At 40.6% G+C, this 27,159-nt stretch overlaps 1 protein-coding gene across 1 annotated transcript; it reads left to right on the top strand.

Annotated features, from left to right (window-relative positions):
- The first annotated feature begins 8,847 nt into the window (after positions 1-8,847).
- PRPH2 (peripherin 2) lies at positions 8,848-26,849 on the top strand. The gene is made up of 3 exons (XM_030557630.1): positions 8,848-9,428; positions 13,542-13,788; positions 26,557-26,849. The coding sequence occupies exons 1-3, from the start codon at positions 8,848-8,850 to the stop codon at positions 26,782-26,784; spliced, it is 1,056 nt and encodes a 351-aa protein (XP_030413490.1). The 3' UTR covers positions 26,785-26,849.
- The last annotated feature ends 310 nt before the right edge of the window (positions 26,850-27,159 follow it).

Raw genomic sequence — 27,159 nt, 5'->3', positions numbered from 1 at the left:
GGAATTAGGGCATTTGGCATACATTGGTGCTGTGCCTTTTACTCCTTGCACAATAAGCAGGATAGCGTAAGTGCTATGGTAAATATAAATAAATAAAACAATAATACAGTAATCACAAAGGCATGTTGCAGTTCAAATAACCATGTCTTGTGTATGTTCAGCACATGCATGCCCTTACTACATATACACACTGCTGTGCTGAGTTCTGGTGGCTTCTAAAACATAGAACACAGTGAGTGTTACTAGGGAGTTCACTATCCTATTCATATACACTACAGTTGGCTCAGCATTCATCCAGGCTAATAGCATCTGTGTTCCTGGTGAAAATATAGACTTTCAATATCCACATTGAGCTGCATGAGACCTGCCACTCGGTGGGTTCACTTGATGTTTCTCGTTTTACTCCTAAATGAACTGCCGAACAGTTTTTCATTGTATGTCATTTTCATCTATGTTCCTGATATAAAATTGTGTCAGATGACAGAGCTTCATTTTATCCTCACTGAAGCACAGGCAACTCATCCAGGTTCATGTCTAACTCACTTCAGATTGTCAAGGAAATACATGTTCCAAACAACCAATATAGTAGCTTCTAGTTTAGTGCTGTTGAAACCAATGAAACATGGTGACCTGCACTGCAGGGTTATGTGACATTTTGCTGAGAAATCAAGGAAGTCTTCACTTCGATGCTGTGTCTTCTGCAGAGATACACAGACTGTCCAAGAAACAGTATTTCCCCTCCACTTTATCAATGACCTGCTTTTCTTTTAGCTTGTAACTCCCTTCCTTCCTCCCCTCGATGCTTTGTTGCACCCACTCAACAAAGCAAGAGAAAGCTGGCAAGAGGCAATGCAAACAACCAGATCTGCTCTTAAAGGGAAATTCCAATTACTAGTTCCAAGCAGTTATACATGCCGCATGTATTTAGGGATTGGGACTGTTGTCTTCGTCAGAGGGGGGCTGCCATTTTAACAATATTGCAGCGTACTGCCGAGCCATGATGGAAAGCTGGACTGAGAGAATCTCTCTCTCCCTTTCCAAACAATGGTAATTAGAGTTTGTAAGGAACATTCTAGTTTTTAAAAAAGCTTGGGATAATTTAGCAGTAGTTAAAATTACTAATGTAACGCTCCCTCACAACTTGAGATAATCTCTGATTTCCCGTGCTTTCAAATGGAAACAGAATGATTCAGTCTTACTGTACAATGCCAGACTGTTCAGATGTAGGCTTCTGGTTTGAGTGGTTTTGTAGTTATATTTTACACTTAATTTTTTTTGAAGACACTCATTTTGTGCTAATAGATACGATGACTGGAACAGCCTTCTCATTACACTGTTGTTTTTCTTATAGCCATTCTGTTGTCAGCCACTAGAGGATGCACATAAGTCACAATGAGCTGTGCTTTCCTCCTCAGAAACTGAGAGCGTCACAGTCCTGTTTAGCTGTTCTTTTGACCACCATTTAGAGGGGTGGAGGGAGAAGAACTCCATTTTAGTATGGTTCTTCTAAGGCTGTAATACAATGATACTTAGCCTGAGATTCTTGAACTGCAAGTGGCTCTTTAATGTGTCTCCTGCAGCTCTTTGCAGCACATGATATTAAAACACTATGTGCCTTAAATATTAACCAATCAAGATGCTTTTATGTTATATGTTTATGTTATAAACCAGGGGCTGGCACCTTTCAGAAGTGGTGTGCCAAGTCTTCATTTATTCACTCTAATTTAAGGTTTTGCGTGCCAGTAATACATTTTAATGTTTTTAGAAGGTCTCTTTCTATGTCTACAATATATAACTAAACTATTGTTGTATGTAAGGTAAATAAGGTTTTTAAAATGTTTAAGAAGCTTCATTTAAAATTAAATTAAAATGCAGAGCCCCCCAAACCAGTGGCCAGGACCCGGGCAGTGTGAGTGCCACTGAACATCAGCTCGTGTGCTGCCTTCGGCACACGTGCCATAGGTTTCCTACCCCTGTTATAAACCAACTAGTTGATAAAATAATACTTGGTCAGTCATTTTGCTGTAAAAATAATATATAAATTTCCCCTGTCATACTGTTTAAATATGAATATATAGTACTATAGTAAATGAAACAATGAATTCACACTACTGTGGCTCTTTTGGGAAATGCTGATAGTTAATTTGGCTCCTGAAACACTGAAGTCTGAGGTTTCAGAGTAGTAGCCGTGTTAATCTGTATCAGCAAAAAGAACAGTAGTACTTGTGGCACCTTAGAGACTAACAAATTTATTTGAGCATAAGCTTTCGTGGGCTAAAACCCACTTCATCAGATGCATGCAGTGGAAAATACAGTAGGGAGATATATAGATAATATAGATGTAACCCTTCTGCCCCTCTGAGTTGGCAGCAACAAAGGCCGGGTTCAGTATCCAGGGACTCCGTTTCAATAACACAATGCCAAACCAGCTCAAGCCCCCACCCAGTGACCTGGGAAAATCTTACACACACCCCTAGGCGCCTCAAAGAGGCAATGCTTCCCCTCTCGCAAGCACAGAGTCTCGGTGTAGCAGAAAAGGTTTAATGCATGAGATAAACAACAAACACTAAATTGGGAAAAACACCTCAACTAGAGTTCATAGACCAAACCGTGAGCAAAGACCCACCCCAGGAAATTGGGCTCTTTCCTGGGCTCTTGAGTCCAGGAACCCCCCAAATCACCCACAGTCCCAGAAGTCCCACAATCTCAAAAGTCTCTGTCCTGGGTCAGTGCAGCCCCAAAGTTCGAGAGTCTATCTGCAGAGGTCCCTCCCCCAGCCTGGGTAGAAAGGGGCACCTTACGTGGTCCGGGGCCAACTGCCCTGCCTCTCCGTGGGTTCTGCTCCCGCCTTCTCCACGAACTGCTCCACTTTACCAGCCGCTCCACTCTGCTCCTCCAGCCGTCCTTATAAACTGCTCTGCTCCACCAGCTGCTCTGCTCCACCAGCTGTCCTGTGAGCTGCTCCAGTTGTCCCTGCAAACTGCTCGGCTCTGCTCGCTCTGTGGGCCGCTCCACCCGTCTCACAGCTACTCCGCTCTGCTAGCCGCTCTGCTCCACCAGCTGTCCCGTGATCTGCTGCAGCCGTCCCCACAAACTGCTCCACTCCGCCAGCGGCTCTGTTCCACAATATAGCTTTGGGCTCCCCACTAGTTAGCAAAGTACTCAGTGCTCTCAGCTCAGTAATTTCAGCTCTTTAGTGATTTTCAGCTCTGAGTGATTCCAGCTCATAGTAGGGGAGCCCCAGTGCTAGTGCACCATTAGCCCAAAGTGAGTTCAGCTCAGTAACCTGTATTTAGATTCTTAAGGGAATAAAAAAATCAACTCTAACATTCCACAGTGGAGAGAGGAGGGGCTAGAACTGGTGCTTCTGGCTCCACAAGGAGACTGCACCACCAGACACCGATACCTGTCCCCAGCCTCTCTCAGTTCTCTGGGTTTTGGAACCAATGTCCCTTGTCTAGCAAGTACCACCCAACTGAGGGTGAGTCATTTGTCACCAAGCAGTCCCACAGCTCAGCAATCTGGGATAGGGTAGGCGTGCCTATGCAAATACAGTCTCTGAAATTCTTTCCACCAGATGTCAGTGTAGAGCTTATCCTGACTCTGCTTACATAGATACAGATAGATATACACAGAGAACATGAAAAAATGGGTGTTGCCATACCAACTCTAACGAGACTAATCAATTAAGGCAGGCTATTATCAGCAGGAGAAAAAAAAACTTTTGTAGTTATCATCAGGATGGCCAGTTTCCAACAGTTGAAAAGAAGGTGTGAGTAACAGTCAGGGAAAAATTAGCATGGGGAAATATTTTTTACTTTGTGTAATGACCCATCCACTCCCAGTCACTGGGAAAAAGCAGGTGTTAGTAATTGGGAGATTTGACCATTAGAAACATAGATAGCTGGGTTTGTGATGACTGGGAGAACCGTATGGTGACTTGCCTGCCTGATGCGAAGGTTGTGGATCTCTCAAGGCATCTAGATAGACTTATGTGTAGTGCTGAAGAGGAGCCAGTGGTTGTGGTACATGTAGGTACCAATGACATAGGGGAGGGTAGGAGACATGTCCTGGAGGCCAAACTTAGGCTGCCAGTGAAGAGACTGAAATCCAGGACCTCTATGGTGGCATTCTCAGAGATGCTTCCAGTTCCACGTGCAGGGCCAGATAGACAGGCAGAGCTTCAGAGTCTTAGGTCGTGGATGAGATGATGGTGTAGAGAGGAGGGTTTTAGATTTATTAGAACTGGGGAAACTGTTAAGATAGGGGAAGCCTATACAGGAGGGATGGGCTCCACCTGAACCAAATGAAACCAGACTGCTGGCACTTAACATTAAAAAGGTTGCAGAGCAGTTTTAAAACTAAGAGATGGGCGGAAAGTCGATTGCTGCAGAGGAGCATGTGGATCGAAGAGGGACTTCTCTTAGAGGAGGGTCTGTTGATAGAGATTCTCTAGGTTTTAGTCAGGAGGAGAGGATGGAAGAGGATAAAGTAGGGGCCAGATCAGACAAGAAACATTCACATAAAAAAGAATCTGACACATCAGAAAAGGGCAGACAAATAAACAGTGATAAGTGTACACAAATGCTAGAAGTCTAAATAATAAAATGGGTGAACTAGAATGCCTCTTGTTAAAGGAGGATATTGATATAATAGGCATCACAGAAACCTATTATGGTGGTGTGAGGACAACCAATGAGACACAATCATTCTGGGGTACAAAATATATCAGAAGGGCAGAACAGGTCATGCGGGGGGGGAGTGGCACTATATGTGAAAGAAAATATAGAATCAAATGAAGTAAAAATCTTAAGTGAATCCACATGTTCCATAGAATCTCTGTAGATAGTAATTTCATGCTCTAATACGAATTCAACACTAGGGATCTATTACTGACCACCTGATCAGGACAGTGCTAGCGATGATGAAATGCTAAGGGAAATTAGAGAGAGGCTATCAAAATTAAGAACTCAATAATAGTGGGGAATTTCAATTATCCCCATATTGACTGGAAACACGTCATCAGGACGAAATGCAGAGACAAAATTTCTTCATACTTTAAATAACTGCTTCTTGGAACAGCTGGTACAGGAATCCACAAGGGGAGAGGCAATTCTTGATTTAGTCCTGAGTGGATCGCAGGATCTGGTCCAAGAGGTAACTATAACAGGACCATTTGGAAATAGTGACCATAATATAATAACTTTTAACATTCCTGTGGTGGGAAGAACACCTCAACAGCCCAACAGTGTGGCATTTAATTTCAGAAAGGGGAACTATGCAAAAGTGAGAGGGTTAGTTAAACAGAAATTAAAAGGTACAGTGACTAGAGTGAAGTCCCTGCAAGCTGCATGGACACTTTTCAAAGACACCATAATAGAGGCCCAACTTAAATGTATACCCCAAATTAAAAAAACACAGTAAAAGAACTAAAAAAGAGCTACCGTGGCTTAACAATCATGTAAAATAAGCTGTGAGAGATAACAAGGCATCTTTTAAAAAGTGGAAGTCAAATCCTAATGAGGTAAATAGAAAGGAGCATAAACACTACCAAATTAAGTGTAAAAATGTAATAAGGAAAGCCAAAAAGGAGTTTGAAAAACAACTAGCCAAAAACTCAAAAGGTAATAACAAAATGTTTTTAAAGTACATCAGAAGCAGGAAGCCTGCTAAACAACCAGTGGGTCCACTGGACGATCAAGATACAAAAGGAGCATTTAAAGACGATAAAATCATTGTGGAGAAACGAAATGAATTCTTTGCTTCAGTCTTCATGGCTGAAGATGTTAGGGAGATTCCCAAACTTGAGCCGGCTTTTGTAGGTGACAAATCTGTCACAGATTGAGGTGTCACTAGAGGAGGTTTTGGAATTAATTGATAAATTTAACAGTAACAAGTCACAGGGACCAGATGGCATTCACCCAAGAGTTCTGAAAGAACTCAAATGTGAAATTGCGGAACTACTAACTATGGTTTGTAACCTGTCCTTTAAATCAGCTTCTGTACCCGATGACTGGGAGATAGCTAATGTAACGCCAATATTTTAAAAGTGCTCTAGAGGTGATACCGGCCATTATAGACCAGTAAGTTTAACGTCAGTACCGGGACAAATAATTGAAACAATCGTAAAGAATAAAATTGTCAGATACATAGAAGAACATAGATTGTTGGGCAAAAGTCAACGTGGTTTCTGTAAAGGGAAATTGTGTCTTACTAATCTATTAGAGTTCTTTGCAGGATCAACAAACATGTAGACAAGGGAGATCCAGTGGACATAGTATACTTAGATTTCCAGAAAGTCTTTGACAAGGTTCCTCACCAAAGGCTTTTACATAAATTAAGTTGTCATGGGATAAGAGGGAAGATCCTTTCATGGACTGAGAACTGGTTAAAAAACAGGGAATAAAAGGTAGGAATTGGAGGGAGTAACTAGTGGTGTTCCCCTAGGGTCAGTCCTAGGACCAGTCCTATTCAACTTATTCATAAATGATCTGGATAAAGGAGTAAACAGTGAGGTGGCAAAGTTTGCAGATGATACTAAACTGCTCAAGATAGTTAAGACCAAAGCAGACTGTGAAGAATTTCAAAAAGATCTCACAAAACTAAGTGGTTGAGCAACAAAATGGCAAATGAAATTTAATGTGGATAATGTAAAGTAATGCACATTGGAAAAAATAATCCCAACTGTACATACAATATGATGGGGCTAATTTAGCAGCCTACAACTAATCAGGAAAAAGATCTTGGAGTCATCCTGGATAGTTCTCTGAAGATGTCCACGCAGTGTGCAGTGGCAGTCAAAAAAGCAAACAAGATGTTAGGAATCATTAAAAAGGGGATAGAGAATAAGACAAAGAATATCTTATTGCCCTTATATAAATCCATGGTATGCCCACATCTCGAATACTGCGTACAGATGTGGTCTCCTCAGCTCAAAAAAGATATACTGGCATTAGAAAAGGTTCATAGAAGGGCAACTAAAATTATTAGAGGTTTGGAATGGGTCCCATATGAGAAGAGATTAAAGAGGCTAGGACTTTTCAGCTTGGAAAGGAGGAGACTAAGGGGAGGATATGATAGAGGTATATAAAATCATGAGTGATGTGGAGAAAGTGAACAAGGAAGTTATTTACTTGTTCCCATAATATAAGAACTAGGGGGGCACCAAATGAAATTAATGGGCAGCAGGTTTAAAACAAATGAAAGTTCTTCACACAGTGCACAGTCAACTTGTGGAACTCCTTGCCTGAGGAGGTTGTGAAGGCTAGGAGTATAACAGCGATTAAAAGAGAACTGTATAAATTCATGGAGGTTAAGTCCATTAATGGCTATTAGCCAGGATGGGTAAGGAATGGTGTCCCTAGCCTCTGTTTATCAGAGGGTGGAGATGGACGGCAGGAGGGAGATCACTTGATTATTACCTGTTAGGTTCACTCCCTCTGGGGCACCTGGCATTGGCCACAGTCAGTAGACAGGATACTGGGCTGGATGGACCTTTGGTCTGACCCAGTACAGTCATTCTTATGTTCTTATGTGTAATGCCCCATAATTTCCAACAACTGTGAAAATTTAAATTAATAAAAATAGAAAAATGTTTAAAATGCATGGAAATTATAAAAATTGAATTCTGCCAAGTCTATTTATAGCATAAAAGGCAGTTAAAACGACATACATAAATTAGTAATGCTGCTGTTCGGTGTAAGTAAGCGCTGTAGTTGCCACAAGGATGTTATGTAAGCATGTCTTGTTGTGAGCCACCTCCCTTTCTGTTCAAATCGCTGTATGAACCATTAGTCCACAAAATGAAAATGGGTGAGATTCCTTGGATTCTGTATTCCATTCTGTGTACTTATTAAAATGCTCAGTAGAGACTGTCAAAGACTAAAATAGCACTTCTTGTGTATTAACTAGTGACGATGAAGCAGAGATTCCCTTCTTAATCAAATTCATCCCTGGTGTAACTCCACTGAAGGCAAGTATTTTTCGTGCCTTCTTGACAAATCTTTCTCCCACACCTTGGCCCATCACAATTAGCCAGTAAACTGCTCATGACTCAAACAAATGTTCCTGGATTTTAGGCTATGTTTTATTTAGTGAGTGTATTTGATGGTGCTTTTTACTATCTTGTCAGGGCTACTCATAGTCTACTTTCTTTCAGGGCTTCCACAAGCTTAAATTTTTAGGTGACTGAAAATGATGTCCTTAACTGCTCCCAAAATAAAATGTGTAAGCCAGCTAGGTGAACAGAGAAGGCTATGTACTAGAATGGTGTTTCTAGCTGTAGGTACAAGTAACTCAGACTGTCATATACAACATACTTTTCTTTGTTGATACAGCTTTTTATTTTGGACCTATGTTTATCTGGTAACAAGCATCTCTTTATATTTCTGGGCTTTGACATTCTAGTACAATGTAACCTATCATATGAAGGCACAAATCCACTAAATAGTAAAATGAGGGATTATTTCCACTGCTTATCTGTTAGCAGAGATTTCTCTAAATTGGATCAACCTGATTAAAGGTATTAGAATGACGTCTTGTAGAGCTAGATCAATTCGTTTGAAATTTTGAGACTGTTTCTCTTTTGGTTGGAAGTGACCACCAGAAATAGGTGTAGGTGCTATTTGCAAATTCTCTCTATTAACGTGCAATTGTTAATTTGAAACTTTTGTTATTTGCTTGCTTGAGTCCTAGGTTAGGGAGCTCATGATGGAAGGACCAAAAAATGGCTCACTTAAAAGTATGCCACGCAGAGTCTTTTTAAAGGCCTGAATAGTTCTTTCTAAATTTGCTCAGTCAAGAAAAGGAGTAATACCGTGGAATCTTTTAATATTCAGTATTACAAAGATGGCCCTACTAAAAGTCAAATTCAACCAGAAGAAAAGGGTAAAACTAGCTCAGGGACTATGGCTCATGAACTGGTTTTCAGTGTTTGCAGGAATCATTGTTTTCAGCATGGGATTGTTCCTCAAAATTGAGCTCCGGAAGCGAAGTGAAGTGATGGACAATTCTGAAAGCCATCTTGTGCCCAATTCTTTGATATTGATGGGTATATTATCTTGCACCTTCAATGCTCTTGCTGGCAAAATTTGCTATGATTCTCTAGATCCAACTAAATTTGCAAAGTGGAAGCCTTTGCTGAAACCTTACCTGGTGTTATGTTTCTTTTTTAACTGCCTCATTTTTTTCATTGCTCTGATTTGCTTTTTCATGAGGGGCTCTCTGGAGACGACATTAGCATATGGGCTAAAGAATGGCATGAAGTTCTACAGGGATACGGATACCCCAGGAAGATGCTTCATGAAGAAGACAATTGACATGCTCCAAATTGAGTTCAGATGCTGTGGAAACAATGGTTTCAGAGACTGGTTTGAGATTCAGTGGATCAGCAATAGATACCTGGATTTTGGCTCCAAAGAAGTGAAAGAGTAAGTTGTTTAATGTGGTTTATTATACATTATATACATTACATCTCACATTAAAAAAATCTACATTGAAAGAGAGATGGAAGTACAGAGTTGCTATACTGCTTTTGGTTAGGATGGATTTTCTCTCCATGTATACTTTAAATCAGGAGACCAATATTCCAAGGTCTCAAACAGATGACTATCTCCTGACAAGTTCACCCCACGTCATCTGGAACATAAAAATTTAATACTTTGAGATATTATCCTCTTCTTATACAGCCTTAAATATAAAAGGAACATATAAAAAACACCTTAAGGTGTTTTTGCCATTCAACAGGCTTTCCTTTTGTATATTTAGGCTTGGAAGAACTCACTTTTCATTTTTTTTATCGATTGTTTATTTTTAAGCATTTTTATTGGTTTTAAATTTTCACAGTTGCACAAAATAGTTGGTTTAATCATTTTTAAAAAGTTAAATTTTCACAGTTGCAGGAAATCACGTGAGGGTGTCAGACAATTATTTAATAACAGGTGTTGATTCAAAAAGTTAAAGCTTTATAACCATTGGAACACAGATTGTTAACATCGCATGTCAAAATATACAAAATAAATATCCTTAAATCAAACTCTAACATGGTCTCAGGAAGCATTTCTTACTTTTCCTCTTTGTACATTTTGATTATTATAGGTGGAAATATTTCTTCATCAGTGGGTGGGTGTATAGTGAAATCAATGTTTACTGACATTTTATTGATAAAAATATAATACTTCCAAGCCTATGTATATTTCGGCTCTTCCATGTCATAAACCCAGTTGCACAGAGCATTTCCCTGCTTTCTCCAAAAATTGAGTACCTGAATAACAAAGTATTAAACTCTACCTGTCCTGAAGAGAATTTCCATTGAACAACACTGACTTACTGTCAGAAAGGACCCTGTCTTGCAGAACTGTTGGACTTGTTAGACTCTGGCATTGTATCACTACTTCATCTTTATGAAAGCAAGCTGAAGTGTATTTCCTTTACTATTAACTGGTTTTTTCAATCAAAACTACAAGGTTGTTTATCCCTTCAGCATTTTAATTTTTACTTCCCATCAATGGGTTATTATACTCTCTCTACAATGCAGTGCTATTAACTGTTGCCCAACCTTTGGGGTTCAGTGCTTGTCCTTTAGTACAGTAGTTGCAACTAGTCGTCTTTGTGGGGTAGGAGAGGGGCTTTAATATGTGAACAAATTGCCCCCACCCTTAGATGATATGAAATTAAAGGGAAAATACAAGAAAAAATCTACTGAATTCTTCATGAAATAGGTAACTGTATATAATCGTCAACATTATCTGTAATTCTTTTAAAATATAAAACCCATGAGTATCATGTATCTGACAAAACAAAAGTGAAAATATCAGAGTGAAGGTACTCAGATTTTCTTGATGCACAGAAAATGAAGCCTATAAATCCTTATGACTGGAGGAGAGAATAAGATTAAATAATTCTTAACTTTATACAGTTTTCTAAGTATTTAAACTGTTTTTACAAACCTTAGTGAGTTTACCTTCACACCATTCCTACAAGGAAGGTGAATAAATTGGGACAAATAATCCTTGCTTACAGTTATGGAAACTGAAACAGAGAGGTTAAGTGACTTGCCAAAGGACACCCAGTGAGTCATTGGCAGAGCCAGGATTAGAACACAGTTGTCTGGGGTTCTCAGTGCTGTGCTTTAATGGCTACAGCTCTGGGAGAGGGGGCAAACCTTCAACTGAGGTAAACTGTCAAAGCTTCACTGAAATTTGATAAAAATTACATGACATCACTCCAAGAATCCGAAAGCAGGACATAGCAATAGCCATAATGATGTAGTGGTTTTTTTTCCTTTTATTAATTTACTTCAGACTTTGCTGATACTTCAGACTGAATGAAAACTAAAATCAACCAGCCCTTAATGTTTTTTGCTGTTTTTCTTTTATAAAATAAATATGTCCTTGAGATCGCAGTAAATTCATATGACACACTACTGTTAAGTTCATGTTGACCTCATATGGCTTCAGTATTTCATAGAAGTTGGAACAGATTATTGACCAGAAACACCTTAATGGCTTGGAGATCACTGTATAGAAAGGTCTTGATCTCCAGATCAATTCAGGCACATAAATTCCACTCTTAAATAAATAAATAAATAAAAATTAAAAAGTGCAAACAAATTAACTTTTTGAATTAAAAAAAAGATGTCAGTGTGAACACCCAGCAACCTCTTTGCCAAGTTAAATATTTAAGAACAGTGGCCTAGGAATTTTCATTAAAATATAATCAATTTATAATGTTTTACTGATTCACAAAGAATGCCTTAAGCCAGAAAGCCTTTTTTTAAATAATTTATGTAACTTTAAATGACTGAAGTGATTTTTTTTTTTTTAATATTCTCACATGAACCAAGCTAGAACCCTGGGTAATCTGTTTGCTTGCTTGCTATTTTGGCTGCTTTTTAAAATCTTGAAGACACACTCAACTATTATTCTGTAGCATTTTGAACTGTGACATTATAACAAATACACTTTTTATTTGTTATTTAACCTGGGAGCACTTTGAGTTGCAGAAAATGTCCTTAGATATAAATAACTACTTGAAAACATAATGAGATGTTCACCCTGCTAGCATTATCTGAAGATCTGTGAGCTGTAACTTAATCCATCAACAACAGAAGGGCAAAGTACTGGGAGAAAACAGGATTATACTGTGTTTAAAAAATAGGGTCTTGCTCAGGAATATGAGATTTCTGGCAATTTCCTTGTAGATTTGCCCAACACTCAGGTGGGAAGTAAAATAATTAAAAAAAAAAAGTTCAGCTACCCATCAGGTTGAGTCTGTTGGCCCAATTCTGATCTTTAATTCAGAGGTGTGTATTGCAGAGGACTCAGTATAGTCACAGGATGTGTATCTAGGGTGAAATCCAGGCCTCACTGACGTCAACGGCAAATCTCCTATTGATTTCAATGGAGCTAGGATTTAACACAGCATCTGATTTTTCTTTTTAAACATGCTTCATGGTCTACTGAAATTAAAGGGATCCTGGGTGTTCGTTTCAATGGGAGTTAGAACAGAATCTAAGCATGCTACATTCAGAACTGGATTCTGTTTGGTATTCAGAAACATTTAGGCTATGGTTTCAAAGCTTTGCACCTACAAACCCATTCATTTGTGCATTCTGCTACCCATTTGGCTGTCAATTCTCTCTCTCTCACACACACACACGTTTTGCAGTCACCCTCACGGAGCACAGCTTTGAAAATATAGCCCTCATTGGCTGTTATAGGTGATGGAGGAGGATATTTCAGGGTTTTAAAATTTCCCAAAAGGTTTTTACACACTTCACATGTCAAAGTCTGTTTCACGTGGGCACCAAATGTTAAGGTGTTAGATCAGCAAATATCCTCAGCTTGAGTCCCAGCCCTCAAAGTCTTTTTGTCCTTCTCAAATTTTTGGTGGAAACGGGCAGATATTTACAGTGATTGGGTGCTTTACAAATATCTAGCTGGACAAACTCAGGCACAAATAATTAGACGAAATGGTTATTTTATTGAGTGCTGAATTAAAAAATGGAGCACAACATGTCAATAGTTCCTGCACAGACTTCAAACGCTCTTGTACATCTCATTGCTAAAGCACACTTATTTTAAATCCTGGGTAACTTTCACTAAAGTGAATTACTATACCCTACTATTGGCCATTGTCAAAGAAAAGATGATGGATTAGTGGTCTTGTTGGGTACGACTGCCCTAGTGACTGGGGTAGATCTTTATCCATGGCCACGGATGGCAGTAATCCTCTCCAATTGCCCCTCATGAAATTTACCTCTGTTTTTCACATTGTTTAATTTCCCATATCACTGGAGATGCAATGTTGCTATTTCAACAAAGATGAGGCCTAGGTCTATGGAGAGGAAAAACAGGTTCAGGCTTTTCATGGTAAGTGTACATTAGTGTATATATGGAGGATGTAGGCATCTTTAGAAAGATCATAAAACTCTGGGAAAACTATTTTGCCTTTGGTTCCCCCTTTCTCATGTATTAAAATTCTCACTCAGCTGAATATTGCATATGTATTTACACTTTCTTTTGCCCTTTGCCTGTTCATAGTCGAATTAAAAGCAATGTGGATGGAAAGTACTTGGTTGACGGAGTCCCCTTCAGTTGCTGCAATCCTAGTTCCCCAAGACCCTGCATCCAGTACCAAGTCACTAACAACTCAGCTCACTACAGCTACGACTATCAAACAGAGGAGCTCAACCTATGGAACCGCGGCTGCAGGGAGGCACTTCTGCTCTACTTCAGCAGCATGATGAGCTCCATGGGTGGCGTTGTCCTCTTTGTCTGGCTTTTTGAGGTAACATGCTGACATGGCAGTTTCTCCATCTATGTCTATGCGATTAGAACAGTGATTGTAGAAACAGTGTTGTCATCCATTGAAAAATGTACCTCTCATTTAAAACAGCTATTTAAAATAAATAATCCACCAATCTATAGATGTCAAATCTAAAATAATAGCTAATGCTTGTTTTGTGGCCTACAATATGTTGTGCTGTGCATCAGAATTAGCCAGCCAACAGAGGAACAGGTTAATATATAACACTCACCCCTCTTCCCAGAGTTGTACTGAGATATCATGGAAGATGCTAGCACACAAATTGTCAGAAAGAAAACGGTACCAGATTTCATTTCTGTTTCAATACAAAATACAATTTTAGGAGAAAATAATGAGAGAGAGAGAAAGAGAGTCACACAACTGAGAGTCAAAAATATTAAACCCATAAGTCAAAAATGGTGAGTGTATTTTGGAGCAGAGAGTGAAAGTAAAATTCAGTGAAGAGCTCAAGTCATACCTAACATTTCGATCTGGAGCCAGATTCAGAGTCCAAACACCACAAAGTTCAGTGGTGTCCAGGTCCAGGATTTTTGTTTAGGCATCCTGACTGATTCTATCAAACTACTTGGGCACAAAGGACAGGTTCGTTGACTTGGCTAAATATAGAACAGGAATTCATTTCCTTTCTGCTTCTAAAAATCATAGTGTATATTGGTTAGGTGTCTAAAAACAGCACATTGCAATCATTACTGGACACCATTCCCAGTAGAGGAGTTTTGTTTTTAAGCTACATTCTGTACAGTGTGAGGAAGACGTTTTCTGCATTTGGGTGAATGCCGGCTAACTGGCTATGGTATTTAGTGAATACTGAATGTGAATGGAGTCAGAGCATCAGCTGGAACTAGCTGGAGTTAATATGAGGGATTGGGTATGGAGCCTGCCAGGATAGCAGGAGGGAGCCAGGTTACCAGGGAAGGATGCAGTCCAGGGTTTTGGAAATATGAAGAAACATACTTTGCAGTATACCTAAAATGGCTGCTGCCAGCAGGGAGCAGCCATTTTAAATATTTAATTCCGATGCGGAGTTACTTTAAGTTTCAATAAATACAAATCAAAGAATTATGACAGCCCTAATATAAAGTGGTGGTGTGCTGTCTGGATATATGTTATTTCCTCTCTAAAAGGCTAAATTTGCTGTTTTTTGGAAAATACAGTTGAAACCTTCAATTTCCTTCCTACCTCTAAAAATAATTTGCATACCCAAAGGAAAAGCAGAACATGCAGGGTTTTTTGTTTTTTTAAACGAACAATCACCACCCATGGCTGATATTGATTCTTCTTGTAAAAACATATAATTTGGGGGAAAATCAACCAGCATCTTTATGGAAAATCAAGACCAAGAGATGTTACAAACGGGAGTGGAAATACATTTCTTATTAATACTGATGTATAGGAAAAAAGGCAGGGAATTACAGGATTGAGGAGCAGACCATATGGTAATCCTCATTAAATATAAATTAAATCATGAATCAGGCCCCAAAAATATTGAAATTGACTGAAATCATTATTTGCTTTTTTGTTTCCAGGCCTTCAGGGTGCAGCCAGGTCAAGCTTTTCTCTGTAGCAATAAAGGGTGGAATTTTTTTTCTTTCATTTTTTAAATGAAAGGTGTGATTTTCATACAATCAGAGGAACTGGGGCTCCTGAAAAACACCAAACAGTGTGAAACTCATAATACAGCCATGGATAATGGCAATACTGGGCTCTATTTATGTGGCTGGCCTGGTGTTGTAGTGTCAGAGCAGGGGATCCAGATTTGGATCTTGAGCTCCCTCTGCTACCAAGAACAGGATGCTCTGGAAGAACTAAGTCCCTGTCTAACCAGATGAAGAATCACATTTATGATTATCCCCTTGCTTAGCAAAGGGAAGGCTATGATTACATGGCGTCCTTGAAAGAAGTAGTCAATCTAGGAAACAAGCAGTCACCAATTTATACAATAAAATGTCCGTTCTTTCTTTAAATTCATGTCAGTATTAAATAAGGAGAAGATTATTCTATACTGAGTAATAGTACTAAAGGGACACTGACCCCTTAACTTAGGTGAGAATTCTGCCTACCTACAATCTGAAATCAGAGAGGGAAATATCCTTCAAATTCTAAATAAGAATAGTCACGCTGGGTCAGACCAATGGTCCATCTAGCCCAGTATCCTGTCTGACAGTAGCCCATGCCAGATGCTTCAGAGGAAATGAACAGACAGGGCAATTATTGGGCGAGTCATCCTCCATCATCCAGTCCCAGCATCTGGCAGTCAGAGGATTCAGTACACCCAAAGCATGGGGTAGCATCCCTGACCAACTTGACTAATAACCATTGATGGACCTATCCTCCATGAATGTATTTAATTCTTTCTGAACCATTGCAACATCCCACACCAATGAGTTCTACAGGTTGACTGGGTGTTGTGTGAAGTACTTTTTTCCATTTGTTTTTTTAAATGTTCAGCCTATTAACTTCATTGGGTGCCCCTAGTTCTTGTATTATATGAAGGGGTAAATAACATTTCCCTACTCACTTTCTCCACACCACTCATGATATGATAGACCTCTATCATATCCCCTTCCCTTAGATCTCTCTCTTTTAACTGAACAGTGCCAATCTCTTTATTCTCCCCTCTTATGGAAGCTGTTCTATACCCCTAATCATTCTCCTTGTCCATCTCTTCACGTTTTCCAATTCTACTATATCTTTTCTGAGATGGGGCAACCAGAACTGCAAATAGTATTCAAGATGCGAGCATACCATGGATTTATGTAGTGGAACTAGGATAGTTTTTGTCGTATCTATCCCTTTCCTAATAGTCCCTAATATTGTAAAGCTGTTGTGACTGCTGCTGCACATTGAGCAGATGTTTTCAGAGAATTAACCACAGTGACTCCAAGATCCTTTTTGTTTTGTTTTGTTAATTTAGCTAATTTAGACCCCTCATTTTGTATGTATAGTTGGGAGTGTGTTTTTCAATATGCATACTTTGCACTTAACATTGAATTTCATCTGCCATTTTGTCACCCGGTTTAATGAGATCCCTTTGTAACTCTTCACAGTCAGCTTTGTACTTAACTATCTTGGATACATTTCTATCATTAGCAAACCTTGCCATCTCACTGTTCACCCCCTTTTCCAGATCATTTATGAATGTCACACAGTGTAGATGCCTGCAGGATTCTGCTATTTACCTCTCTTCACTGGGGAAAATTGACCATTTATTCCTATCCTTTATTTACTCTCTTTTAACCAGTTTCTGATCCATGAGAGGACCTTCCCTCTTATCCTGTGACTGTTTAGTTTGCTTAAGAGCTGTTGGGAAGGGACTTTGTCAAAGGCTTTTGGAAAGTGAAAGTACACTATATCTACTGGCTCACCATGTCCACGTTTGCTGACACTCTCAAGGAATTCTAATAGATTGGTGAAGCATGACTTCCCGTTACAAAAGCCATTTCTCTCACTTTATTTTCATCTACGCCGGGGTGGCTGAGAAGCCAAATAAAAATTCCACCATAGCTTCCCTATTTTGTTTTGTATCTGGAAACAGTGAGAGTTCAAACTAGCTGCACTGCAACAGCACCTAACTAGTAAACACCATGCCAGGTTTGCAGAGCTGTGTGCACTCCCTCCAATTGTATTAGTGATACTGGTACTCGGAGAAAGGAATGAAGAGCAAAGCAGCATGGACTTGTTCTGTCTTTAGAACCGTTAGCAAGTACTGTAAATACCATTTGATTTCAAGCTTCTATGAGAAACATTAGAAGCAAAGAGTGAATAAATTGTTAAATATAAAAGCTCCTTTGTTTGTTTATAAAAACATGTGATATGCCATATCCTCCAGGAACATTTAGACTCTCTACATAACTGACAGTCTTGAATATAACAAAAAAAAAGTTCAAACCACCTTCCGGCTAATCTGCTTCAGGATAAATCCCAGGTAAACAGATGGGCTTTACCTCTGTGGAAGCAGAAATAACAGCAGCCTCTAAAGGTCAACTGGTGACTTTTCCTACCTCTTTTAACCAGTAGAGAGCAATTTCCACACCTAAGGACTGTCCAAGGAAGACAAACAAAAGATTACCAGCAGAGATGGTTCAACTGATATCTACTTTCAGAAAACATGGTATAAAACAGATATACATGGATCTCAGCTGTCACAAGGGCTCAGAGTGAGAGGTGGCTTCTTAGGTAGGCCTCAAGAGTGCTATAAGAGTAAACTCAATACTTAGAATTGGACCCTGAAGCAAGTAGGAGGAAAATGGAGCCTTTGAAGCACACAGGATATTCTTTGGATGACTCAGCCTGAGAAGCAAACATGAAGATGCATTGAACACTTGATAAAGCTTCCTAGTGACTTTCAAAGGTAGCAGCGTATGGAGCATGTTCCAGAAGTCTAACAAGTAGGTAACATAGGCATGGATCATTGAAGTGACATCTATGGCAGTGAAAGGAGGTCTGTTATCCCAATACAACTGGTAAAAGAGCTAGGAGTAAGCCAGAGGTCTAAAATGACTCCATTGACTAAAGTTGAGCTCACTCCTTCAGTAGAACAAGCAGTCACCATTAGCCCATCATGAGAGCCATGTGACACTTCCCTGCCCACCAGCATACCACCTGTCTCATCTGAATTGATCCTCAGTCAGCTGAGTATGCCTTCTCGCTCAGTCAACCGCTGTGAGAAAGAAGAGACCCCGCACAGTTGGAATTAAAGAAGATTTAAAGCTGAATGTTGTCATTATACTGATGGCATTGCTGCTAAGACCATCCCCACCTCCTCACTAAGCGATCTCACATATATGTTGACCAGATGAAAGAGTCAATGATTAACAACTCAGAACTTTAAAAAAGGGAACAAGAAAACCAGTCAAGGGATGGCTTTAGGCATCCCCAAGATCCTGCAGCACATTAACAAAGCTTCACTATCCATGACATCAAAGGTGCTAATTAAACTAATATTTATCACAAATGTTTGCTGGCAATTGACAATCAATGAAACCTATGAAGCTTTCAGACAACAACAATCACTACTTCTCTGATGGACTGTAATAAGCCAAAGATCTACTGCTGAAATGTATACCAGTGAGGCACCAAAAAGGGTATTTTTGAAGTTGAGACTCCACTCCAATTACATTGATTTTGCTGATGACATGAACATTTCATTGGCATGGAGATACGAAGGTTGGTTTCTTATCATTGGAGTACATTGAGAGGACTCTGCATAATCACGTTTATAGGCACTGTGTCACCTTGTGGTAGAATCTTCCTCTTGCTGACACTGCTAGAAGGGTCTCGCATCTCCTTCCCCTCCCCTCTGCATCACCAACATTCTGAGGCTATGTAGGCTGTGGGGCGCACTTGCCACTTTCCACCACATTGCCAGAAACAACAAAGACTCTGACAAAGAGAGAAAGGGTGAGAGAAGTGTGAATATACAGAGCCATCTTGATGAACTCCTGTTACGAATAAGTAACTTTAATTTCTTCCAGTGGCTCTGCATAGTTCCACTTATGGGACAGACTGATAAGCAGTACTTGAAACTAACCTGGAGGTAGGAACAGGATCCTAATTCAATAGACTGAAGCATAGCATTGCCTTGCCAAATCCATCATTCACCCTAGAGGCCAAGTCCAAAGCAGTGTTTAGTGAAAGTGTGCACCAAAGTCTCGCTTGCAGCTCTGCAAATTTCAGCAACTGGCACCTGCCTAAGAGAAGTGAAGGAAGTTTCACACATACAGAATGGGAAGAGACTGTCTAGGAAGGAGTATGGCAGAAAGGGATCTAGGGGTCATAGTGGACCACAAGCTAAATATGAGTCAAAAGTGTGATACTGTTGCAAAAAAAGCAAATGTGATTCTGGGATGCATTAGCAGGTGTGTTGTGAGCAAGACACGAGAAGTCATTCTTCCGCTCTACTCTGCACTGGTTAGGCCTCAGCTGGAGTATTGTGTCCAGTTCTGGGCACCGCATTTCAAGAAAGATGTGGAGAAATCGGAGAGGGTACAGAGAAGAGCAACAAGAATGACTGAAGGTCTTGAGAACATGACCTATGAAGGAAGGCTGAAAAAATTGGGTTTATTTAGTTTGGAAAAGAGAAAACTGAGAGGGGACATGATAGCAGTTTTCAGGTATCTAAAAGGGTGTCATCAGGAGGAGGGAGAAAACTTGTTCACCTTAGCCTCCAATGATAGAACAAGAAGCAATGGGCTTAAACTGCAGCAAGGGAGATTTAGGTTGGACATTAGGAAAAAGTTCCTAACTGACAGGGTAGTTAAACACTGGAGTAAATTGCCTAGGGAGGTTGTGGAATCTCCGTCTCTGGAGATATTTAACAGTAGGTTAGATAAATGTCTATCAGGGATGGTCTAGACAGTATTTGGTCCTGCCATGAGGGCAGGGGACTGGACTCGATGACCTCTCGAGGTCCCTTCCAGTCCTAGAGTCTATGAATCTAAGTAGCTACAGCTCTAGTAGAATGCAGTGGAATCGAAGTAGATGCAGGAACTTTTGCTAGTAACAGTCCATAACACATGATCTGTGGAGGAACTGCATAACCCATGTGGTGTTTAGCATAAGACAAACAATCTAGACGATTTACAAAAACTTTTAGTTCTATCCTAGGGCCCTTCTGGCATCCAAGGTATGTAGAACAGATTCCTTCTATTGGAATGCAGTTTAAGAAAAAAATGGCAAATTAATTGTCTGATGTTGAAATCAGACACCAACTCAGGACAGCACCTAGGATCAGGTCTGAGAACAACGCGGGCCTTAGGAAAAGAAGTGAAAGGTGGATCAACCATTAGGACATTCAATTCACTCCTTCTCAGGTGATGTGGAGAGACCAAATGAGAGCACCCTATACTGAAAATGGCATTCAGCCAGAACAAATCAAAGGTACTTGTGATGATTGTGATGAATCGATATATGAAAATATGCATCCTTTAAATCAAGAGTTGCAAACCAATCCATGACTGACAGCAAAGGTACTATGGAACCAAAACTTCCGAATGTACTTATTCAGGTCCCTTGGGTCTAGAGAGATTTTTTCTGATACTTTCTGGTGCAGAGAAATGATGTAACGGCAGTAAAACCCCTGACCCCTCTGGCATTTGGGAACCTCCGCAACTGTTCCTATCCATAGCAACTTTTCTACTTCTGCAAGAATAGTCCCATAAGAGGAGTCCCTGAAGAGGGAAGGATAGGGTGAATTGGGGAGAGGCAGTTTTTCAAACTGTATGGCTACAGTCCCTAGTACCCATAAATCCTATGTAACTTGCCTTGATGCGTTGAATATGCAGGCTAGTCTGTCTCCAGAGAAAGGGGTTAGTTGGTCCTGACTTGCTGCTTCTTGACTCTTGATCATCTCATCAAAAATGATGCTTGTTGTTCTCCCACAAAGACAGTAAAGAGGAAGCACGTTGTTTAGATTTAAACTATGGCTTCAAAAGCCTTTTTCTATGTTGATTCTGGAAGGCAGAAGGCTGCTGGTATTGTTGACATCTCTGATTGGATGAAAAGTAAGACGAAGACTGGGGAGTACTGTCTCTAGTACCAGAAAGGAGTAGAAGGCCTCCTCCTAACAGAGGGAATCTACCTAGAAACTGTGCTGTCTAATTTCATGTCCTTTAGTTTTTCCAGCACGTGTTTTGTCTTTTTATCACTGAAAAGATCCTCCCTTTTCAAAGGAGAGTTCCTCCAGCTTACGCTTAGGATCTAGAGTTAGGGAAGATGAAAAAAACCAAGTATGCCTCCTCATGGTCATAGCAGACACCAGTGCCTTGGCAGCAGAGTCTGAAGCATCAAAAAAGGCCCCCAGGGAATGCTTGGCTATGTTTTGACCCTCCATTAAAATGACATTTGCCAACCTTCTTCTGTTGTGAGGTAAGTCTTGTAAAAACAATGTGATCTTCTGCCATGAATGGTAGCAAGCCATGACCACCTGAGCATTCACCGTCATAATACCAAAGGACAACGAAAATAACACCTTTCACCCCAACTGATCAATCTTTTCCCTTCCTTGCAAGCTGAGGTGGAGCATGATTGTCCAGATTTTTCCTGTTTCTGGCAGCAGCTACCACCAGTGAATTAGGTGCATATGAAAGCAGGAAAACCCTTCAGAGGGTATCTGATACAACTTGTGAGCTTTCTAAGAAACATTTTGACAAGGAGCAGGCATATTGCACACAGATTTAGCCAGCTGTAGCAAACCATCCAAAATTGTTAGGGATATTCTGTATTGAAGTAGCATCAAGGATATCAAATACCAGGTGAGAAGTTTCTTCCACATTCCTTCTTCCCGTTTTCCTCCTGGTAAGGATCCTGCTCTGGATCAGAGATAGAATGCACTGGGGATAACAATGGATCCAGAGGGATGTATGGAGATCCAACTTTGTGGTGACAGGCAAATGACACCTTCTGGCCTCTTCTTTGTAACAGGAGATGAGGAAGACGACCTTGGAGCTAGGGAAACATGCCTCCTTTAAGAAACGTTGCATTTCACACTTGAATCTGATGCATGAACCAGAGTCAAAGGGTGAATGTGGACTGCCACAGTGGCAGAGCTTTACAGAACCGATCCTGAGGCCAGGAACAGGGGCAGGAGTAGTCAGTAGGTCTGAAGATTTGGATGACATGATCTCCTTTGCTACCAAAGCTGGATGGGGAACCATGACTGCTTTGTAAGAATTGGAAGGCTCTGATAACTCTGATGCAGGGGAGCTGGCACTGCCATCAGTGGCTGCTTTGTCCCTATGTCTCCTTTTCTTTGGAACTATAACAGCCAGAACTGAAGGTGCTGACAGCCCTGGTTCTGACACACCATTCAAATCACTCATCCTGGATCCCAAAGTGGAAGTAGGAGCTGACCCTGGTCTCATGGCCACAGGGATTCTGTCACAATCGAATAGTTGTGAGGCATAGCTCTGGAGAAGGTGATTGAACCATCTCTCAACCTCAGTTCCAGAACTGGGGCAGTCAAACCAATCACTTGGCCCTTGAGTCAGATATTTTAGCCTCGGGGCATGACTGAGGGAGTTGCAGGAATCAAATCTGGCCCAAACAAGGGTTGCAGCTACTTGGAACCCTTCAGTCACTTGGGGCCACTGGAAGCCCTAGGTGCTGAGACTGGCCTCTTAGACCCTGGATCTGAGGACAGATCAGATCCAGAGGGTCTAGATACAAATGCTTTCTTGAGGAGGAGGAGCTTCAAACAAATCTTCCTACCCATGCAGGCTCTGGGAGTAAAGGTCCGACAAACCGAACACCTAGAAGGTGAGTATCCTTCTCTCATGCACTTGAGGCACTGCATATGGTTATCCGATGCCAAGAAGACACTGGGAAGGAAAGGCAATGCTTGAATCCTGGCTTTTTGTTTCTTCAACTCAACCATTACCCAGAACCAAGAAGAGACACTAACTACTCTAACAAAGCTATCACTAACTAGCTAGAAGAGAGAGGCTCCAGCTCTCAAGAGACTGGAAAGATTCACATTCATTCAGGCACACAGTTGGAAGGAACTGAGTTGGTAAGAGTGCTCCACACCCTATACTGCATGTCTCCTTCAGAGCGCTGGTGATGAGGGGAGTGGGGAGTGCAAGAGGGTTCTAGCTAATGTTGCTAAAAGGCGGCTCTACCACAAGGCACCACATGGTGACACAGAGCCCACAAGTAGGAATATGCAGAGACTCTTGAAGAACTAACCATTCTGTTCAGCACCTTGATATATTATCAATGGGTGCTATACAAAAGCTTCTGTATGGTAGATAATTTGCCAAATAGTTCAGTTTAACAAGAGATGGACCATTGATCTGTGCTATTGTACAGGACATACAAGTTCACTTCTCAACCATTAATCTCCGGCTCCCAAGACAGTCAAGGCTGGAACTGTAGTGGAAAAGATGGGCTCACCCACTGGAGGAGATGTGAATTGTATTGCTCTTTAGCAAGTCACTCTCAGTCCAGATCAGAGAGGTGTTTTGGGGCTCAGAATTTTATTACCAGAGTTTTAAAACCATCAAGTGAGACCTGGTTAGAAAAGGGAGTCTTAAATTGCGGCATGTAATAGGGAACCTTGCCTGAAGCTTGTTTCAGCCACACTAGCTGAGACCCTGCTACCTAAACCATATCAAAACAATTCAGAGCAGTTGAGGAGAACTATGTGCACTATAAAATAGTGGGAACGCTTATGAGCTAGCCATAAAAGACATTCTGCTCATGAGCAATGGAGCAGCACAGTGAAAATTACTTGCTGTACAGTTATATGAAGGTCACATTTTGGGTCCGCTCTTGTAAACCTTTACTCACAGCAGTAAATCATTGATGGCAATGACACTAATTTCATGAATAAGGGTGGCGGGATTGGGTCCAAAATTGGAAGGATTGACCTCAAGATGGACAGAAATCAGTTAATGTCTAAGAGTTATTTGTGTAAATTAATGTTCACTTTGATTCTTGATATAAAATGGTGTCAGTTGCTAATGTTTTTATTTTGTGAATTCATGAGAAGATACTCAGTGCTTCCAGAACCTGCTCTGGAAAGCACTTGTAGAGGGTAATGATGCACAACTTTTTTGTTGTACATCCCATTCTAAAGTGGAGATGAAAGGCACTCTATAGTACATAGCCAACTTTCTTTCCAGCTGCCCTTGGAGATGGAGATGCGTGGAGTACTGGGGAAGTCTGTTTGTGTTAGATTTTTCCCCCTTTTCTGTTCTTGAGTAAGAGGAGACAAAATTGCCTGCAGCATTTATAGGGTGGAATTGAAGGGTAACCAAAAGTAGTCTTATTTAACTAGGGATTTGGAGACAGTGTTCAGCTATAACCCTGATGTTAGGGATGGTTAAAATCAGATGTAGTCTTACTGACACTCCAGATCTTGGCACCCCAATCTTTATTGTTGTCCAAAATCTGGATCTGAACTTTGCAACTGATCCTAAAGAGCTGAACCAAATCACAGATCTGCATCACTCCCATCACATAAATTTGGAATGAAATGTTGCAACTTGCCCCTATCTCTAGTTAAAGTGTCTCTTAATGTATACTAATGTTTACACATCAATGACTCCTTTCATCATAAAATCTAAAAGTACTTTACCAATATCAATTAAGTTACAACTGTGCTGTAGATAGAGAGCAATCCCAATCCCTTCAATGAAATAAGACCCTTAGGATTTAATGTGTTTACTGCCTACAGTAACACAACACAACTGTTTAGGATAAGAAGTGATGAAGAATACTGTACCGGGTTGAAATGGCAGGGGAATTTCAGAAGACAATGCAGTTACTGTGGTTGGAATTTTGGCAGGATAATGGGGCTAACACTCTACTCTTATTAAACAAAGGCCATGAGATTTTTTAATATGTGGGCTAGACCTTGTTTCTGAATTAACCCTATTGAGCTCTCTTCCTCTTTTTAGCCCACCTGCTCTTCTAAAGGCAGTGCTTCCTTCCTCTTACTAGTGTCTCTCAGACAGCTCCGTCTTCTCCATAAATACAGCACAGCAGGAAGCTGAGCAGTTCAGAACAGTGTTAGGAGACAGAAGAACTCTTAACAACAGAAGGTTCCCATAAGCCATCCAATTATATGAAGTCAGAGTTGAGGCCTAACAGGTTCCTCCATGGGTGTCAGTGGTGTTAACCCATCCTAATACCATAGAAAATAGATGATGCAGGCTTCTGGAACTGGTAAATATTTTACCCAAATATTTTTTTTTCAAATTTAAACAGTGACAAATACACTGGTGTTGCTTCTTGTGTCGCCTTTATCTTTTTAAATATAAAAAGAAAATAGAACTACAAATGAAGTAGCTGATGGTCCACACACTAAACCCACTAAGGTCCTGGACCTCATGACTAGTTTTTTGTTAAGGATGATCTCCTTGATCATACTAATATATTTGCCAAAGATATTAAGCTCAGCATGAAAATGAGTATTATGTTAAAATAAACTGAAGGTATGAAAGCTGATGTTGCTCATAAGTTTATGAAGGTCTAGTGCCCATAGGACTTGCCATTCCATTGCCTTTGGAAAGGCTGTACTCCACAGACCCGCAGTCTGATGAGATGGAGAGTCACTTTTACAACAAGCTGAGTTCTGACACACAAAAAAACACCATTGGGCAGCAGCCTGACATGTTGTAATACCCACTTCATGACTTTGTGGGTATTCCCTCAGCAAGATTCCATGTCACCACCATCCGTGAGCCAAATGCCAGAAACCATGGATGAGAGGACTTCACCTGGTGGTTATTTTGTGGTTCCTCCCTCATTCCAGGCAATACAATGTCTCCTTTCTACTGCCTCATTCCTCGCCTTGCTCCTTGGGGTCTTTACTCTTCCTCCCACTCCTTGCTACGCCATCCTGCCTCCCGCTTCTGACCCTTTGGGGGTGAGGGAATCTCTCCACTTTCTTCTTCCTCCTAGCTACTCAAAAGAAGGGAGAGTTCAGGCAACTCATTTAATCTTGGGGGAGTCTCATACCACTGCTCTGAGTTACACAGCCTTTTCAAGTCAGTCAGAGAGCATTCCTGTGCCTAGCACTGCACTGGCATCACCTGAGATGCAGGCAGAGAAAATGGAGTGCTGCTCAGAACTGCAGAGCCTCATAAGCCGCCAGTGGGGCTCAAGAGTCTGCTCACAGGTTGAGTATTACTTCTGTGGTGCTAGAGGGTGAAGCTATTCAGCTGTGTACATGTGTAGAAGGGGTTTATTGCATTTCATTGCTGTTTTCCAATGCATCCCATGCAGGTATCTGTGATGGTTGGTTTGCGTCTTTTGCAAACCGCTCTGGAAAGCATCGCAAATCCTGAGGATCCTGAATGTGAAAGCGAGGGGTGGCTCCTGGAGCAGAGCCTGACAGACACTTTCAAATCCGCATTAGAAAGTTTGAAAAAGATTGGTAAGTTCAATCAGGTGGATGCAGGTGCTGAAGGCGAAGAAGGTGGAAAGACTCCAGCCATCACAACAGTCAGCTGAGCTTCTCTACTGAGATGGAGTTTATCAAAGAAAAATGAAAAAAACTGAGAACTGTGAATACGTATTTTAGAAAAATGTATAAACCATCACAAGTATACATTTCTACATACTTTTTTATATGTGGGGTATGCTATATAGTGCACTTTGGGATAATATCTTTACCTATGTTCAGAGTGAGTGTAATGGTCTCCATAACTTCTACGGGAAATGACCAGAATTAGGGCTTCAAGGCTCCATGCTCACTTGTTCAGGACAGTTGTGTCTACGCCTATCTGCATGACAGTTGGACAGACTTCAAAAGATTATTTTTTTTTAATTGGCTGACATCACTTTGTGATCCTTTCCTTTTTTTTTTTTTGGTAATGTAAAAAGGGA

Source organism: Gopherus evgoodei, chromosome 3 (assembly GCF_007399415.2).
Source record: "Gopherus evgoodei ecotype Sinaloan lineage chromosome 3, rGopEvg1_v1.p, whole genome shotgun sequence".
NCBI classification, from domain to species: Eukaryota; Metazoa; Chordata; order Testudines; family Testudinidae; genus Gopherus; species Gopherus evgoodei.
This window is presented reverse-complemented; position numbering and strand designations above follow the sequence as displayed.

Coding starts and splice junctions, on each gene's coding strand:
- PRPH2 (XM_030557630.1), top strand. CDS start 8,848: ATGGCCCTACTAAAAGTCAAATTCAACCAGAAGAAAAGGGTAAAACTA. Junction 9,429..13,541: donor GGCTCCAAAGAAGTGAAAGA/GTAAGTTGTTTA, acceptor GCCTGTTCATAG/TCGAATTAAAAGCAATGTGG. Junction 13,789..26,556: donor TCTTTGTCTGGCTTTTTGAG/GTAACATGCTGA, acceptor CATCCCATGCAG/GTATCTGTGATGGTTGGTTT.